Source organism: Telopea speciosissima, chromosome 5 (genome assembly GCF_018873765.1).
Source record: "Telopea speciosissima isolate NSW1024214 ecotype Mountain lineage chromosome 5, Tspe_v1, whole genome shotgun sequence".
Lineage (NCBI taxonomy): Eukaryota > Viridiplantae > Streptophyta > Magnoliopsida > Proteales > Proteaceae > Telopea > Telopea speciosissima.
In genome coordinates, this window is record NC_057920.1 from 5,600,993 (window position 1) to 5,620,284 (window position 19,292).

Below are 19,292 nucleotides of genomic sequence, written 5' to 3' on the forward strand. Positions count from 1 at the left end.
GTCGCAATAGGTGCTGAGAGTCAGCGAAACGGCCTTGCGTCGTTGTGTTGGACTCTACAATTGCTCCCTCTAAACGCGAATTCTGCCAAGTTTAGGCCAGAGACGGAGAGAAAGAGAGCGAGGCTCTCGGTGTTGGTTCGGGGCCGTGCAGCTCGTTTTGCGGCGTATAAACTACCTACCTACCTATCCTCCTCGTCGTCAATCCCAACAAATCAGAAAGAGAATCAGCTCTGTTTCTTTCGTTTTGCTTCCTCATTTTCCTATCAAAAGGTATGCTCTATCTCTGAAACATTACCGTTTGATTTCATCGTTTCTGGAAAAGTTTCTGCAAATGTGATGTTGCAAATGCCTTAAAATCACGGTGGATGAGCAAAACTCTGAAATGAATTGAGTTCAACGTGGGGTGTTTGTTTTAGGATGGGCAAGAAGCGAGCGATGTTGCCGGTGGAGGACGTTGACTTGACGGTCGTCAAGTATGAACATGAAGTGATAACAGGTTTGTTTGCTTCGATTGCCCATTCAGTTTAATTATTTAATTGTTTTCTGTTTGGTTGGATTTTCTCTCCTTAAATTTAGAATGTGGCCTGGTTTCGGGTTCAATTGATGCAATTGTAAACATACAGGACTGGTTTTGGTGGAGATGGTTACGTCTTCTTATTTGGTTTCTCTCTTGCAGCTCCTCATTTAACAGGTTTCCAATTGAAGTTATTCGTTTGGTTGGCCGAGGCTCCACTCATAGGGTCCTTAATCATGTCCTCAATGAAGAAGCTGAACGGAATGGATGAGGTTTGATCTTATGCTCAGTAATATTAGTTTAGTTCCTACTATACAGTTTCACGTGTAGACTGTTCCAGTGGTGGTAACCATTTCAGAGTCGAGACTGATGACAGGATGTTTTAATTTATAGATGCTGCGGAGGACTGTGATACCAGAAAAACCCATGTTTAGACCGGAGTTCCCACCTCAAGGTTTTTCCTGTTCTTGTTGTCGTGATCTTTTTTTTTAAGTTTAATTTGGAACTTGGTTTATATCTAATACTCATCAATGACCTCATCCATGTACCAATGCCATTTATCTTTTTGGGGGGTGGGGGTGGGGTGTCGTCCTTGTATGAAGTTAAGTTCCCGAAAGAAAGGGGCCAAAAAGGCCAGAGTAAGATGTTTATATTCCATAGTCATGTTTCTTCTCTCTCCAACAGTCCGTATCTTTTTAATGAAATGAAATTGCTTATTTTCTTCATTAAAATTCAATTCAATTCAATTCCATCACCAAATATATGAATAACTAAGAAAAATGGTTTCATTTCATACAAAACTACAATGACCTTTTTCTGTACTTTGACAAACTCGTATGTCTTGAAAATGTTCATTTGAAGCATCTTCTTTTGGATAGAAATGCTCTGCAAATTTCCGGAAGGTGACAAGCAATCTGGGAGGGAACTTGGTAAATAGGATAGACTTGCAAAAGGAAGGAAGAAAAAACCTGCCGGAAGTGGTTTAAATAAGAATATGGTAATAGAGTGACATTGTTTGCATGATTTTTGTGAATGTAGAAAAAGAATCTGGTGTTATCATCATGGAAGAAGGTAGTAGTGCTGTTGACCGTGTTGAATTAGCTTTGAAGTGCCTTTCACCTTATGATCCTGCACATCACTGGACTGGTGACTTTCCATTTTTGTACTGGAAGATCCGTGACTATGCACATGCTTATCGATTTGGGCATGTGACCCCATCAATGGTAAATAACTGCAGATTCTGCGGTGTTATCACATTTTCCTTTACATAATTCTGTCGAGGGAGGATTGAATCTCCAATACACAGGTTGCAGAGAAAATTATCTCAGCCACAGAGGAATTCAACAAGAGGAACCCTCCAATGCCATTCTTGATCAGCTTTAATGCCGAGGATCTGAGGACACAAGCTGCTGCTTCTACACAGAGGTTTGAGGAAGGTATTTTTTATAGCTGGTGGTCCTGGTAACCTTTCTGACTTCTGTACTATAGGCTATGTTAGTACCCAATATATTGGATATGGCTGAGCTATGCTGTCATCATCCTTCAAGTTCTTGGTGATAGACATGTGGGCATTGGTTTTGCAGGAAAACCACTTTCTACTTTGGATGGCATTTTCATGGCGATCAAGGATGATATAGACTGTTACCCTTACCCAACTAAGGGTAATATCTTTTTTGTTCTTCCCACAAATATATTATTCTCCTTAGAGATGCTTACATGTTTAACTTAGCTCTCTTAACTATCAGGTGGAACAACATGGTTTCATGAGGTCCGTCCTGTTAAAGAAGATGCAGTTTCTGTTTCAAGATTGCGAAGCTGTGGTGTAATTCTTATAGGGAAGGCAAATATGCATGAGTTTGGCCTTGGGACTACTGGAAACAATCCAAACTATGGGTAAGGATATGCATAACAGCATTTAGATCTCCCCAGAGTATGTGAACTTTGCTTTACCATGCACTGAAGCATCATTTGCAGCTTGTACTCAAGTGCTCTTAAGCGTTTTATCGAGGATTCTCCTTTTAGACCTTATATGCATCTTTCTTTATCTATTCTTCATTTGTTAGCTGGGCGTTAGCCTTTACCAAAATTGTTGGCATCTTTATGTACTACATTGATATGGTGAATTATGTGATAGACAATTGGTGTTGTCTTTTTCCTTTTGGTGTTTCTTTACCCTTAGATCTAAATATTGAATACTTTAATATGTTACCTATTAAAAATTGTTATACTCTTCTATTTTTTATGCATAGATAGCATAATTACTTAACATCAGAGCCCTTTTACTCATGTTCCTAACTGAAAGCCTTCCTCTGGGATGTTCTAAATTACCTTATAACCAAGCTATGTTCTGCACCTCTGTTTTGTTACAGGTCAGCAAGGAACCCTCATGCACTAGATAGGTATACTGGGGGATCTTCGTCTGGCCCAGCAGCAATTGTAGCTTCTGGACTATGTTCAGCTGCACTAGGAACAGATGGTGGAGGTTGTACAAAATGTTAGAAATGTTGATAGCAATCCTTTTTTAAGATGTATACTAATTTTGTTTCATTATTTTTCTTCAAAAGGCAGGTTCAGTGCGAATTCCTTCTTCACTTTGTGGTGTAGTGGGGTTGAAGACGACTTATGGGCGGACTGACATGAAAGGGTAGGCTGGTGAACAAAGGGTTTTAAGTAATCATTGCTGCTGTCAACCTTTTATCTTCATGTCAGATGACATCCTTTTGTCATATTTATTCAAAATACTATCAGAAATTTCAAATAGTAATCTATGGGATTCTGGTATTTACTTTATGAGGAATTTCGCCAAATCCTGTTATACTATATAGAACACGATAACTACATAGAAATTAGAAACGGGTTACAGGTGGGAATTCCAGAACCAACCTCCTGGCCTGCTGAATCCCTTAAAGTCTTTTAAGGTTGGGCTAGGATATTCTGATCCATTTGCAGATCCAGATTTGTATGTATTAAACACATTTTATATTTTGTCCGAGAGCTAGGTTGAAATATGGTTCATGATGCCTAACTACATGTACTTGGTTTAGTGGAAAACTATATAGATACATCCGGGATTTTCTTTGAAGAGGGGTGGGTGCATAGGGAGGCACTAAACTACAATCATGGTACTAAAACTCGGAATTCGACCCCAACTCGACCCTGGGAAAAACCGAGTTGTCTCAATATATCTCGAGATCTCGGTGGAGTTGGTGCATTTTTTTTTTTTTCAACTCGAAACCTAGTTTCGGTTGGTTTTAGAACTAGTTTGGGTCTGAAACTTAATACTCAGCCTATTTTAGGCCATTTAAACACAATGGTACTATCAGATTTTGCAAAAACAAAGTCCAAATAGGAGTTTCACTTCGGACCCTAGGTTGGTAGGCGACGACATACTAAAATACCCTACTCTACACATAATTTAGTAATAGAAAGCAATCAAAACATTCAATTAATGTAAAAACTTAAATAAGCATTAGAAATGTTAAAGTGATACATCAAACTGCTTAACAATGTTACAACTATCATCACATAAAATTTGATTGAATCATGCATTCAGTCCCCATTAGTGCCACATAGTCTTCCCATGTCATAGTGTTGCTGTACTGTTGCACAATGTTTTCCACAGGGGAAGAAAAGAGGTTCTGGACAGAACTCTCCAACAGGTTCTGGACCCTAGCATTTGAGATGAATCCTTCAATTTTGTATCTGAATCCTTCAATTGTGTAGCTGAATCAACTCTACAGCAGGTTGTACGTAGAAATCCGGAGGTAAAATGAGCTCACAGCCTTCACAGAGGAAGAAAAGAGGTTTTGGACAAAACTTGATCGAGATATCTCGAGTTCTGTCGAGTTACAAATCTTACGATACTTTTAAAGGTTAAGATGGGTCGAGATCTGGGTCGGCCCGAGATCTTGACCGAGATATTGCACTTTTGGAACTCGTATTAAGTCTCGTCTCGACCCCTTGGCAAACCGAGATCTCGCGAGATCTATGACTACAATTGTCACGAAGCTATACAATAACATTGGTTACCTGGATTATAAAGGGAAAAAAAAAAAAAATTTTGGGGGGGTGGATAGGTAGTAAGGTGAAAGCTGGACTCGATCCCAGGTCTTTGTGACAACATGTCACAGACTTTTCTGGCTGAACCAGTTGACACCTTGCAGATTATTTGACTTGAATAAAAATATGATATATGTTCAAGAAAGAAAAGAAAGTATTTAATCAGATTTATATGGAACAACTGGGTTTTCGCTGGTTTAAGAATGTAAAATATATATTGCTAAGCTTTCTATCCACATAGTTGAATCCAATGTTCTCTTATCTTTCCTATTATACTGAAGAAGTTTGAATGGTTTTATTTATCATCTGAAGATAATGACATGAATTCTCGCTATTAGCAATGATTTTTTTTTTGTTTTTAAGGCATGATAGTATACTGCTCTTTTTAGAAAAAGAGCGTCCCAGTGCACGAGGCTCCTGCTACTGCAGGGATTGGATCCGCAACCAACAGGTTGCAATAGCTCAACTTAACCGTTGCACCAAGGCTCGCACACTAATATACTGCTCTTTTTAGCTTTATTTCAATTTGTGTCAAGCTGATAAATTCAGAATCTTTTTGCGTTTCATCTGGCGTCAGCAATTCTAGTTTAGCTCTTCTGAATTTCATTTTGCAGATCACTGTGTAATTGTGGGACTGTGGAAATTATTGGTCCAATTGCATCAACAGTTGAGGATGTCATGCTAGTGTAAGCTTTCATCTGTGGATCCTTAATGAATCATGAATTGGATTGCCTGTGCTGTCTTTACTGACATGTCATTTTCGATTGACTGACTCTTCTGTTAGTGCTTTGCCTCTTGCCTGTTGCCTTTTCACGAATCTGTTAGGTTGTAGCTGTTGTTTTTCCCTCCTATAATCTTCTTTTATTTTGTCCTGATGGTTGATCCACTATTGCCTACATTTTAAACTCCCCATTCTAGCTGGGATCATCCAACTTTATTGCCAGCTGAAGTTGAGGATCATATGCAACGAAACAATTCCTAAGCAGCTGCTTCATACATTTCCTACCAAGATATAGTATATATATATATATATATATATATATATATATACATATATTAGTACAACCAGGATATAATATTTTTTGAGAGTCATTTCTATTGCATAGTTTAGCAAGCAATTCTTTTATTGTAATTCATATTCTTGTTCATTATCAGACTCACAATTCGGTTTGGCCAAAATAATGAGATTATTATTATTTATTATTATTATGATGATGATGAACAAAACAATAACTATGGTAAAAGTTCTCATAAAATCATGCATGGTGAGTAAAAACCTTGCTGATGTTCTGATGTTTTTCATGGTTTATAGTTCCTTGTCAAATCCTTGCTGGGTTCCTAATGTGTTAAAATTTTTGTTATCTAGATTCGGGATGCCTCCAGCCTCCTCACAAAATTCATATGATAGAGACTCCTAGGCTCAGCTAAACGTGACATGCCTATTAGAACTTTTAATTGCCATAAACTCCACTGCTACTTTGTTCATGTATTGTTTGAAGTTTCATTCAAGAAATCCTGTATCTACATTCTTTCGACTTTTGTAATTTGAGAAGATAAATAGGGAATTGTTTCCTTCTCTCATGGACTGCTTTTGTCTCATTTGATGGTGTTCTGATGGTAATGATGCATCATTCAGGTATGCTGCAATATTGGGCTCCTCTACTGCTGATAGGATCAGTTTGAATCCAGTAACCTTTCAAACCTATTCTTCAATCCAAATTGACACAGCATCTTTTTACTGTTCATCTGAACTGAAATATATTAGTTGCTCCGGCATGTTTATGTGAACATGCAATATTTTAAAACTCCTTTGTTGATTTATGGTTATTTTTAACTGCTCCTTACTCTCTTGAGAATGAGGATTTTCATGAATTGGTGCTTAGTGTGCTTCCTTTTAACTTACCAAGAAATTTAAACTTGTCTACTCTTGAAAAAGAGAGTGAGATTCAAACTCAATTTTTTTCTTTTAATACATTTAGGATTTTTCCCAAAAGATCGATATTTCTAGTCTAATTCAGTAATAAAACTGAAGTATAACCTTCAATTATTTTCAGATCTGAAAGTGCATCAGGAAAATGCATGAAACAAACTGTGCACCTGATGTTTATGAGACTTTTAATTTTCTGACTTTGATATTGTATTTTAATTCAAGTAATGAAACACTCCTGTCAAAGGTAACTGTACAGCAATCCCTATTTGCATAACTTCAGCTTCAAGTCTCTTGCTCTGCTCTTCTACTTCTTCTTTTGATGTCCCTCAGTATAGGTAACCTTTTTCGCAGCATTAACAACGAAGGCCTTCCACAAACATCAAAATTATTGTGACTATCCCTGAATTTGTCTTATAATTTTTTTTTCTTATCCATTTTGATAGGTAGGAAAGATGCTATATCTTTAGCCAATATGTTAAATGAAGACACTATGAAAGGTGGTGATAGCCCATATTATTTTACATTTAAATCTATGCTGGTCACTTTTGTGGCTGTTTGATTATTTACTTGACCTCTTATATTTCAGTATTAGCATGTTTTTTTTTTGTGTGTGTGTGAGGAGGGGGATTTCTTATTCTTTTCATATTCATTTTCTTACAAGCATGGAGGCTTGATCTCTTTTACTGACTACCATATTATGGGAAATTATTATGAAGCCTATCTGGGAGTTTGGTATCGTCTCCTTATTAAGTTTTAATCTCAGGAAATTTATCTGTTTGAACTTTTTCAAATAATGGAATGCCTCTGATGGTTTTACAAAGATGTTGCATTCATTGAAAATAATTACAAATTGTTGTTTACCATTCTTGCCTCTATAATGGTCATTATCACAATATTTTCATCTATGATTGTTTTAATATTACATAAATGTAAACTATATTTTCTTCTCTCAAATATAAAGATACTATACTTCGCTGGTTAAAGGTCACATTCATAAGAATACTAAAATATTACAAAAAAATTAAGAAAAGTGGCCACCATAATAATGATTGCTATAACCATTAGAATGAAACTATCAAGGATGGCCACCATTTTGGCATTATAATCCTTATCTTCAACCTAGCTAAACAAAAATATGTTTCATACGATTGTCCCATACGAATTAACTGCAATTTGTACTGTTTTTTTTTTTTTTTTTTTTGGTGGGGGGGGGGGCATAATAATGTTAAACCATATTAAATGGATCATGGCCATCATAATAATGATTGCTATAACCATTAGAATGAAACTATCAAGGATGGCCACCATTTTGGCATTATAATCCTTATCTTCAACCTAGCTAAACAAAAATATGTTTCATATGATTGTCCCATACGAATTAACTGCAATTTGTACTGTTTTTTTTTTTTTTTTGGGGGGGGGGGGGGGCATAATAATGTTAAACCATATTAAATGGATCATGAACTCTAATTGTGCTTTTGGTGGACCTCTTTTGTTTCCTTCATTAAGATTGTAATCACACATTTTGACAATTTCTTGCTTACCTGTAGCTTTGTCGTGTATTCCAATTCTTTTACCCTAAACATGACATTTGTAAATGCTTAAGATCTTATTTTTAAGTTTGATAAGTATCCCAAAAACTATCCATCAAAACAATTGTCTACTCTTTTTTGTAGTCCCCTCCTTGTTTGCCAAATTTGACAACATATGAAAGTTCAAATGCTTTAAGATCAATACGACTGGGAAAGTATACAGAGGTATGGATCAAAGATAGTCCTATTTTGAGATATACTGAAGTTTCTACTTTCATAGATTCCGAATATAACTTTATAGAGTCCTATGTTGAGATAGGCTGAAGTTTCTACTTTCATAGATTCCAAATATAACTTTATAGTTGTATGGTTGTTTCTCTGCAGTGGTTTAATGATGTATACTCAACCGATATTTCTGATAAGTGTGAGGATGTTCTTAATATGATTTTACGAACTCATGGATGTGAAGTAAGTCTGCTACATGTGCTACTTTCAACTTCTTTTCCTCTCTTAAAAAATACCAGCTTCAGGATTGACATATGCAAGATTTACTGATTTTTGTTCCAGATTAAAGAGATTGCAATACCGGATCTGCGTGAGATGCGAACTGCACATATTGTTTCAATTGGTTCTGAATCACTTTGTGGATTAAATCCCGACTGTGAGGATGGGTACATTTTCTTACTTATATTAGTCTCCAACTCCAATGGTTTTATATGGTTCCTCTAATTAGTGAGAGCTTTCACATGATGATTTGTTAATCATATTTCATAATCCAGATTTATATTGAAAGGTGGTCTTCTTTTGCTCTTTAAGGAAAAATGCTCAATTGACGCTAGATACTCGCACAAATTTGGCACTTTTCCGATCCTTCTCTGCATCAGATTATGTCGCCTCCCAGCGTCTGAGGTGTGGAAATAATATTTGTGGAGTTGAATAATTATTATATTCTTGTTTAACATTACTGCCATAGTTTGAGTTATTTGATATTTCAAGGTTCTCAGGATTATCCAAAGATGGACTTTGGAAAGTGTGTTTTAGTAGAATATTTTGAAGTTGAAATTCAAACTGTTAAAGCTAGCGGTAGTTTGTGGTAGACCTATGTTGAGGTTTTGGTGTTTTGATTTCTGATGATGGACTGCTTTGTGGAGCCTCCAGGGGCCGCTATAAATCTGTAGCAAGAGTTCTTTCTCTGTATTTGCAAATCTGAGAGAGGTGTGAGGAACGAGCGACTGTAACCCTATTCTCCATTGATAGTGAAACAGATCTCATCTCACCGTGGACGTAGGCAACCTTGCTGAACCATGTAAATCTTTGAGCGCATTGTGTGATTGTATTTGCAATTTCCATTCTTCTCTGCATCGTATTAGGTTTTACCTATCTACGATAGGGGGAGAATCCCCATCGTGGTAGGCTTTCTTTAGTTTTCATATTTTATCATTTATTCTTATGGGTAGTGTCCTAGGCTGAGTGTGAGTCCTTTTAACACATTGTTATTTACTTATAAATATAAGTTGAAGACCAGTGATAGGTACACAATGGTTCTATCGCTGGATCAGTTTTCTCTCTTCTCTTCTCTTTCTCTACTCTCTCCCTTTCTCAATCTTCTCTGGTTTTGGTTTCATCTAAAGTGATTATCTTGTTACACAGTCATTAGCATTTCTTTACTTGAGTTCTTCCCCCCCCCCCTCCCAAGTTTACATAATTTTAGTTAATCACAATTTGCCTTAGACAAATCTACACTTGAGCTGTTCGGATGTGAATTGGGGGCACTTATGAGTGTGTTGATGAAGGAAATGTTGTAATTTTTTGCTAGGATCTTCTGAAATTGAAATCCAGTTATGAGCATTCATTACTTGATTTTCTCTATCTTAAGTGATTTTAGTAGATCACAACTTTCCCTATATTGATTTCCAGTTCAGTAGTTTTGATGTATGTTTGGGGAGCTTTTGGTATGTTGATTAAAGAAAGGGTGAGGGTTTGCTGGATAGGCGTGTCTATACAAGATAAATTGATGGCCACCTAGTTTGCCATATGGCAGATGGGATGGTGTGGATAGGTAGAACCCAAGGTCCCCTGCTCACATTTCAACTTTCAGCCCAAACGAAGTTGGCCATGTGACAATACAAACCACTTGAAAAATCTAGGACCTACAGAGAGCGTGCACAGACTAGCAAAAGGGTGCAAGGAAATACATGGGAATAATTGAATTTGAGTCGAAAACTTGACATATGGCCAATTTAGTCCTTTCCCTAGATATTGCCACATCAGCCTTCCACATGGCACAACTAGGCATGGCCGTCCTTAGATTCCATATGGATGTGATGTTCCATAAAAAAGAAATTTGTTGGGTGTTACATTATGATCTGTTTCTCTTGAATGTTTTTTATCCATTTATGCATTTCTCTGTTGTTCATCCTTTTGATATCCTCCCTCCTTTTGGGAATGCCAATGGAAAATTTCTCAATTAGGTTGTTTCCAACTTAATGGTTGATTATAATATCAAATGTTTAATTTATCTCCGTATTCTCTCAAATTGATTGGATTTGATGCAGGAGAAGGATCATGCATCATCATATGGAAATTTTCAAGAAGGTTGATATCATAGTAACCCCAACAACTGGGTATGATGGGCTAACTTTTAGTACATTATCATGGGCATAACTTCTTATAATAGTATTATTTTATTGTGGCTGCTTTTAGATTGAGTTCTTTTTCTTTGCACTCTTTTCCTGCCATTTTGTAGACAATTCCTTTTAACATGAAGGATAAACTTGCATAATAGAGTAAATGCGCAAGTGTTTTTCACATTGCGAATGTTGTCGTATATATATGCGTGAAGATATATTTTCTTGTAACTGACAATGGATTGAAGATAACTTACTGTCCTTTTGCATTACAGTATCACAGCGCCTGAAATACCTCCAGGCTCTCTCAATCAAGGGGAGACAAATTTACAGGTTTCAGGTCAGCCAGTATGCCTGTAGTTTGATAGTGATTTTTCTCCTAATTTATTCTGAATACTCCAGACTCAAACTCAACCATGCCTTATCACAACTATTCTCATTTGTTCCGAATCTTTGCATTTACTTCTTGATGCAGGATAAAGTCAAATCATGCTAGGTATTAGGCCCAATAAAAAATTAAATATCCTCCGGATATAAAAAAGCTACTTTGCAAAACAAAAAAAATTAAGAAACTCAAGCTAAATAGTTTATTTATTTATTTTTATTTTTTTAAATATGAAATCAACTTCAAATATGATGGTATTTAAATTTGAAGATACTAGGCAATGGTAAAACTTTAAGGAATGCTACAGAAATTGGAGCTTGTTAGTGATATCAAATAGCCTGTGTGACCTGACTGACATGCAATTTAATCTGTTTTGCAACCCCATATTGAATGAATGATTTGGAGGGGTTGTAAGAAGAATTCGATTTCAAATTGGAAAAATGGTGTGGCATGTTTTAGGTTTCCTTGGTCCCTTAGCAGCATGCAGTTTTGTGTTTTGTGTTTTTTATTTTTTTTCAGATAATAAACAGTTTATTAATAAGAGGGATAAATCCAAATTGTATGGTACATGTACAATGTACAATCCAATTTAAATGAAGTCAAGGAGGACTGTAGTCCAGATGAAGCTAATGGCTTCATGAGTGCTCCAATATCCATATTAGGTCTAGACGCTCCAGTCTTGGCTGATCCATTCAGTAGGAGATTTGTAGTCCTTATCCAGTGCAGTGTTCATTGGAGATGCTATTGAGTTCCATCTCCTATTTTGGGGAGAGAACCTCTAAGGATCCCTAACCCTCACTAGTCACTACAATGTCATCCTATTTCAACTGATGAATCACCTGCTGCCAGAAAACTCTTATACTTTGGAGTAGATTAAGGTGAAGCTGATTTCAGACAGCCAAAAACTTGGGTACATGTGAATCATCAATGGCTATTGGAGCTGAATTAATCTGAACAAGACATTCCGAATAATCCCTTAATATCTGCAGGTCCCATTCTTTCCTAGCCTTGTCTTGTAGCCACATTTCTCTTTCTTAATATAACTCTATTTTCATTTTCCAATTTCAAAAGAAGAAAAATAGTAGAAGTGTAAACACAAAGTGATATCTGTCTATTCTTCACTCTGTAAATACTTCTTTCTCTGTTTTCCTTCTGATATAATTATATAAAGAATCTTACAAAATATGGATCTTAATCAAACTATCGTGGTCATGTGGATTCTTTGAAGGTCCACTACCATTGCCTTCCTACGTTATCTTCCATCCATTTTCACTTTAGCTTGATATTTGTTTGCATATGCAAGATTATTCATTCAAAATTTGGGGGGGGGGGGGGTTGAACATGCATGGATGGCTATCCATTATGCCTATTATGTCCATCTGTGCATATTACACTTTTTTTTTTAATTATTGACATGAGGAAAGATTTTAATAGAAAATTATGTATTCTTTTGATGATCTTTGAGTGTTCTTAAATAGGATTTGGATCCATCATCAAATACATTATTCTCATGTTTGTCAATTGCACACAACAATACTTTATGTTAATAAGCAATAATTTTCTAAATCCATTGATTTTTTCTGCCCGATCCTCTAGCTCTGAAGCAATCTCTAGATAATGCATCATGATTATTTAAAAGTTTCCTATATGAATTCTTGGAATTGTGTGCTTTCAAAAGACAAAGGGCTCCATCTGGTCGAATGTAAAGTTATGAAAAATAATGTGAATTATTTTAAGAAGAAAATACTGAACTCAAAACAGAAAATATCAACATTAGTGGTTGAAAACTGAAGTAAAATTTCTGCACGTTTATACTTTCTTGCTAAAATCGAATAAATTTAGTTGAGAAGTGAAGAAAAATTTATTTACTATATCTAGTCCATTGTTGAGTTAATTGTAGAGGGTCGTCGCTTGGTGCGGTGACAATGTCTTGTTACCTCAGCGCAGTGGCGCGGATTTGAGTCCTGGGATTCAGCCTCTCCGTTAAGGGGGTAAGGCTGCCTACCATCTACCTCTCCCAGACCCTGCCAAACGCGAGAGCCTTGTGCACTGGATATGGCCCTTTTTTTTGTTGAGTTAATTGTACAATTATTGTTGATCATGATTGGATAAGCTTGCATTTTGCTTTTGTTTTAACTTTAACATTACTTTGCAATAATTTATATCCAACCCAGAAGGACCCAAGATGTAACCTCTCATTGGTTATTGTGGCGTTAATTTGATTATACTTGATCATGAAAACCATATACTAGTTACAGAGTGATATTTGACAACTTTAATTTTCATTGGGACATTCATTATTTTCTTGTTCATCTTATGTCATACTTTATGTGTGTCGATTTCAGGATATCTCATGCGGTTCATATTAGCAGCTAATCTTCTTGGACTCCCTGCGATATCTGTCCCTGTGGGTAAAACTTACCTGTGTCACTATATGTTCTCTAAGTGTACTATGTAGTTATTGTCTGATTAGTTGATATGTTGCTCCATGGGTGGTTTATTAGAGAGGACCACCCTAGACTCAAGTGGAATAAGATCCACGTGAGCTTCACTATTTGAGACAAGTATTGGAAAGAAAATAAAATTTCTTGTAACCTGCTGGTTGTTGCAAGATGACAAAACGTGCTTATCTATTAATTGAATTTCTTCAAAATCAGGAAGCTTTCCATCCAGGTTCCGCATTCATTAAAATTATATTCCTCTTTCCACATGTTCTACTATCAGAAGCTTCTTAACTACTCATTCCTTCGGCAGATAACGTATCACATGTCAGATGAACAGAAAGATTGAACGGTCCTTAAAATCTGGATTATAATGCCATCAGCCTGTGATACAGAATGCATAATATACAAACTCCTTGGTGCCTCCACAACTTGTTATTGATTTTGGTCTTCTTAGTAAACTTGACCCGTTAAAAGTTACAAAAGCCAATCCAATTTCATGAGCTCATAGGAAAGGGAAATTGGATCTGCTTGTCCTCAAATAGAACCTTTGATGTTTCTTTGGGTACATGTTCCGATGATCCACTGATGCAGTATCACTTGGCTGGTTGGACCAGCTTTATAGGATTTGGAGACCCAAACCTAAACAGAACCGGTCCAATGGTTTTTAGAGCAACAAGGGTTGGAATTAGTTAATTTATTAGGTTATTTAAGTCTTTTATTTTGAGTTGAGTACGTAAGAGTTAGAGTTTCATACTGCAAGTTGTTATTTCAGTTTCATAGTCTAACTAGGAGTTATGTTATTTTCCCTTTATATACTTGCATGTAATCCAACAATGGGCAGTGAAGTGAATTGAATAGAAGTTTGTTAAGTTTACTCTGTGAGAGTGTGTGATTGTGTGATCTTTTTCCCTTTCCCTGCAACTTTTCCCTTCTCCCATCCGGCCCTCCACCATCCATACATTTTACCAAACAGCTTCTGAAAACTGGAGGAAAATCTTCACTGAATCGTGTATTCATATTTAATTGCATTGAACAAGTATAGCGAATAATGATGTATCCTATTTTTTCATTTATTTTCTTCCCATCACCTTTTCAATCCCAAGATTCTGGTTGAACTTCTCCGGAAAAACCTCTTGTAGAGCCAATCAAGATTTGACACTTCGTCCTGACTGACTGCTGACCAACACGTAACAAGCACTCACAATCTTAGGTGATAGAGCCAGTCATTTGGTACTGTTGTTGTAAGGCTCCTCTGGGCAGCCTTACCAGAGGATCATGGCTTTTGAATGTCCATAGTTTTTTTTTTGGTAGAAGAAAATTTTATTGATGAGTATAGTGATATCAACTATCAATGTGGACAAACACGCTTAGTCTATGATGTCCCTCTTCAAGCCTATGGAAGATTGTGTCCCTTTTGGTGAACAGTTTCAGTGATGGGTTGTGTGTATAAAGGCCTATGATCTATTCTTAAGTCATATGTATTGAACCACATCACACCTAAAGTTCAGTAAAGAAGAATTTTGTGAATGGTTGCAAGCATTTGGCCCCTATTCTTATTATTACAATTGTAACTAAAATAATTTTTTTTTCATACTGAAGTATAGAGAAATAGACTGAAGATCAATTTCTGAATCCTTTTCATTGTCTTTTAATGTAATAATAGCCCACTTGCTAGCTAAAAATAGTTAGACAGCAAGTAAAAAAAGGCATGGCTTCTTGTATGTTATGCTTGTGAAAAAACTGGGAGATAAAGATTCATTCAAAGCCTCAGCAACGACAAAGAATGATGCAGTTTTCAAAAAAAAAAAGTTGTTGCTTTCATTTGGCAAATATCCTGCTTATTCTTCATTTTAATTAACTAGTCTACTTGTTTTTTCCCCCTTGGTTGGAAATGCTCTTAAGAAAAATCTTTTATGCTGAAGGGGATTTCCCTTCTCTTAGATTATAATTTAGGACTAATTTTTGTTACTAGTGATCCATGCCTCAGAAAGGGTCCAGAGTACTTCAAAACTCTCTTTCCATCTGAAGTTCAACCAATTCTGCTTTGACTAATCTTCAAGATGAGCTTGTAATTTTGTCTGTTGATATCTTTTTTCTAACATATTACATATTCAGATTGGTCATGACAAACAAGGTCTTCCAATTGGCTTGCAACTGATAGGCCGTCCATGGGCTGAAGCTTCAATCTTGCGTTTGGCTTCTGCAGTGGAGGTACCACATCTTATTTGACTGAGATGATTTACGAGATGCTGTGTGTGAAACATTTTGTAACTTAATGTTCCATCACTTCTTTCTTGCAATTGAAGAGCACACATTTAATATATAGCATGTCCTTCCATTTTCAGGAGCTATCTGCAGATTCTAGGAAGCGGCCTTCTACCTTTTATGATATTCTGAAGGGGAATTAGAGCACTGTAGAACATTTCTGCACTGTGCCAGTTTCCTCTCTGGAAGGTTGTCTCACATAATCATCATAAGTTTGAAGAATCTGCTCATTCTCCATTGGAGTGTGAGCACAAAGGCACTTGTATTTCACAAAGTTTGATATTATAAACACTTGGATGAACCATTCCTCAGTGTGCTCTAAAATAATCTGTTTTCTGTTGAAAATTCTAGGATATGTCCTATAGAAAGTCAATAATTGATCCCTCTTTTGGGTTCTACAAGGTCGTGGCTTGGTGCGATGTTTAATATCTCAAGCTGCTATTGTGAAAGATGTTGGTTCAGGTTTTGAAGGCAGCCACCTTCTGCAGATAATGCTGAAGGTTAGGATAAACTCTAGTCCAACCCTCTTGGGATCTTGTGAAAATGGGACATGAACTGGGTTATGGCCCTATGACCCCTCTTGAGTTGTATAAACATTGTTTTCCTTAGTGGAAGAAATGGGCTTTGGTGACAAATTATGTGTTGGTTAACTAATGCATCTGTGGCTGCTTTGAGGGAGACCTTGTTAATCCAAGGGTAATCTTCCCATCCAACTATCACTTTAACTAAAGGGAACTTTCATATGGTTCAAGAAAGCTGGACCGCATAGAAAAGCTTCTTTCTATGGGTGGTGTAGGAATATTTTAGACATATATAAAAAAAATTTAAAAAAAAAAAAGAAGAAGAAATTGTGCACTTCTTCATAAACTATAGAACTGATGAAATTGCGAGTGCCATGAGGAGATAAACTACAGAAATGACAACCTCACTATTGTTTGAAGCCCCCACACAGGATTGCTATTAGAATTCCAGAGGAAAAAGCCTTTGTCATCTTGCCTTATTAGATGATGATTTCACATTTGAATTTGGCAGTTCAATTCAATTGTGTGTGCTATCATATATTAGGTTTTTCGCATTTAAATTGATATTTTATTTACTCTTTTCCACATAAGAAGGAAAAACTCCCCCCCCCCCTTTTTTTTTTGTTCCAGTGAAAAAGAAAGCATCTTTCACACTAGTAAAGTTTTCAAACCCAATATGAGTAAGAATGTTGTTCAAAATTCAGTGTACTCTGAAGTTTAAAAAATTATAACATTGACATTTAACACAAGAAAAAAACAAGGAGAAAGTTGTCCTTCACCATGCGGTGATGGTTTACCGCATTATCTTTGGGTTTGCAAACCCCTATAAGGTTTTAGAATGTTCCCTAAAATACCTTCCCGATACCATAAAAAAATCAACATACTGGCATTTAATGAGCTTGCTAAATCTTGAGAGTTTGCACTGTCTGCCTCAATACCCTTGCTGATTTTTCTTGAGAGCTTGTGAGGACGAGACAGTGGGTTAGGTCAAATGTGTGAAGTGAAAGTATCAGGCACAATTTTGTCCAACTTGTTCTGAAAAACGTAAAAACAAGTTGGACTTGTTCTGTCAAATCCGTTCTAGGACACATAAATTCCAATTTATGTTTCAAAAAACACTAAAAGCGAAACAGGTTTATCAAACGGTTTTTAGGGTTTTTTTTCCATTGCTTAGAACATAAAACACCAAAAACAGTTTCTGTGAAGGTTATCAAACGGGCTCTCAGTTCCTTGTTATGGACTAAAATTTTACACTTTCACCTATGACCTCAGTGTGAGCATAGACTAGCGTTTCAAAAAATCGATGTATGGGATCAAGAATCGGAATCATTTTTAGTGATTCAATATGTTATATGGTCGATTCTGGAAAAAAAAAAAAAAAAAACTCCAAAATCATTGGAATATTCCTGAGATCTATTGATCCTATTAGTTTTTTCTTTTTTAGATCGATTAATCAAAATCCACATTGACAGTTTTCATCATCGATTCTCCAATGTGTGGTAGTTGTGAAGTCTTTAGTAGTGGAAAAATATCCTCTCCAACTCTCAATTCCAACTTTTCTCCAATTACCTATCCAACGATGAGGAGGACTTGAAAACGTATCATGAGGTGTTGACATATATGTCTAAGTTTTCCCAACCATTGGATGAGTCATTAAAGAAGAGTTGACACCCAACTAGTTGGAGAGGATTCTGATCCTTATAAGGGTGTCAATCGGTTTGGTTCCATGCCTTGATGATATAAAACAAAATTGAACCGAGAACCGACTTGGTTCGGGAAGTGGAAACCGAATTTGAACCTGTTTGGTTCGGTTACGGTTCTACAGTTTTTCAATGCAGGTCTAATTCAGTTCTCCAATACGGTTCCAATTCGATTTTCCAATACAGTTCCATTCTGCTAGGCTGTCAATTGTTGTTGCCTTGATGTGCTCTCAACAAACTTCATTTGTATAAATAAAGTGCTCACAAAACCTTAAAAGAACCAGAATTATTAATAAATAAATGAGAATCCCAAGTGAATTCTCCACTTTCAGATCTTATCTTTTAGCTTACCCATCAATAAAATAAGAGAAACACATCAAGATTATAGTTGCAAAACAAAAGGCAACACTATAAAAAAAAAAAGTCATAGGTTTAAGTGTGTGGTATTCAGTTTGGTTTTGGTTTAAACCGATGATTTTTTAACTAAAACTGAAACCAAACCGAATTGAATTAGGGCCTGCATGATAATACTTATGTTTCTCTATTTCTTTGTTTTTTTTGTTCCTTGGAACAAAAAAATAAAAGAAATCCATTTGTTAACACTAGTTCATTTTTTTTGTTCCTAGGAATGAACCAGGATAAAAAAGTTGCTGAGAAATAGATAAAAAGAAGCTCCAATTTAAAGTTTATCTGTTCTAGAAATAAAATGAAGAAATAAGAGGGGAGTTGCTCTTTAATGAGTACATGATTAATTTGATGGGCAAAACAGTAATTTCACGATCAAAATAAAACACCTCATCCAATGCAACATCAACCACCACCACCGCCACCTCAACTACCACCACCATTGCCATCACCACCACCACCACCGCCTCCACCTCCACACCTCCAGCACCACCACTACCTCTGTCACCTCTACGACCACCACCGCCACTGCCACAACCTCCACCGCCACCGCCACCTCCACCTTTGCCACCACCATCAAATTTTTTGGTGTTTAATGGTATTTTTTTAATTTTATATAAGTTCTAGAAACAAAAATGATTGTGCATAACAAACGAGTTTTTATTTCTTTTATAGCCAAGAAATAGAAATTATTAGGTGTTATCAAAAGTGTTTTTTTGCCCAGAAATATGGCCCAGTAATAGATATACAAAAAATAACTTCCGAAATAGAATCATGTCCCAAAAATAGAAATATTATCATGGAAGCCCTTAAATCCTCATATATCAGAATCGAAACCGAACCAAATTTATTCGGTTAATTCGGCTCCTTAGCAGTGGACCTTTTTTTTTCTTAAAAATTGGCGTGCGTG

At 36.2% G+C, this 19,292-nt stretch overlaps 1 protein-coding gene across 2 annotated transcripts; it reads left to right on the top strand.

Moving 5' to 3' along the window:
- Positions 1–217: 217 nt before the first annotated feature.
- LOC122662123 (fatty acid amide hydrolase-like) lies at positions 218–16,154 on the top strand. 2 transcript variants are annotated; one of them, XM_043857689.1, is made up of 21 exons: positions 218–236; positions 416–496; positions 677–786; positions 908–968; positions 1,553–1,737; positions 1,821–1,950; positions 2,098–2,175; positions 2,260–2,407; positions 2,884–2,996; positions 3,083–3,158; positions 5,188–5,259; positions 6,210–6,261; positions 8,180–8,260; positions 8,420–8,503; positions 8,603–8,706; positions 8,852–8,944; positions 10,591–10,659; positions 10,938–11,002; positions 13,393–13,454; positions 15,607–15,702; positions 15,837–16,154. In XM_043857689.1, the coding sequence occupies exons 2-21, from the start codon at positions 418–420 to the stop codon at positions 15,897–15,899; spliced, it is 1,821 nt and encodes a 606-aa protein (XP_043713624.1). In that variant the 5' UTR covers positions 218–236; positions 416–417; the 3' UTR covers positions 15,900–16,154. The 2 variants fall into 2 exon arrangements, with proteins under 2 accessions (XP_043713624.1, XP_043713622.1); XM_043857687.1 differs by lacking the exon at positions 218–236 and having other exon boundaries at positions 321–496.
- The last annotated feature ends 3,138 nt before the right edge of the window (positions 16,155–19,292 follow it).

Coding starts and splice junctions, on each gene's coding strand:
- LOC122662123 (XM_043857689.1), top strand. CDS start 418: ATGGGCAAGAAGCGAGCGATGTTGCCGGTGGAGGACGTTGACTTGACG. Junction 497..676: donor TGAACATGAAGTGATAACAG/GTTTGTTTGCTT, acceptor TCTCTCTTGCAG/CTCCTCATTTAACAGGTTTC. Junction 969..1,552: donor ACCGGAGTTCCCACCTCAAG/GTTTTTCCTGTT, acceptor TTGTGAATGTAG/AAAAAGAATCTGGTGTTATC.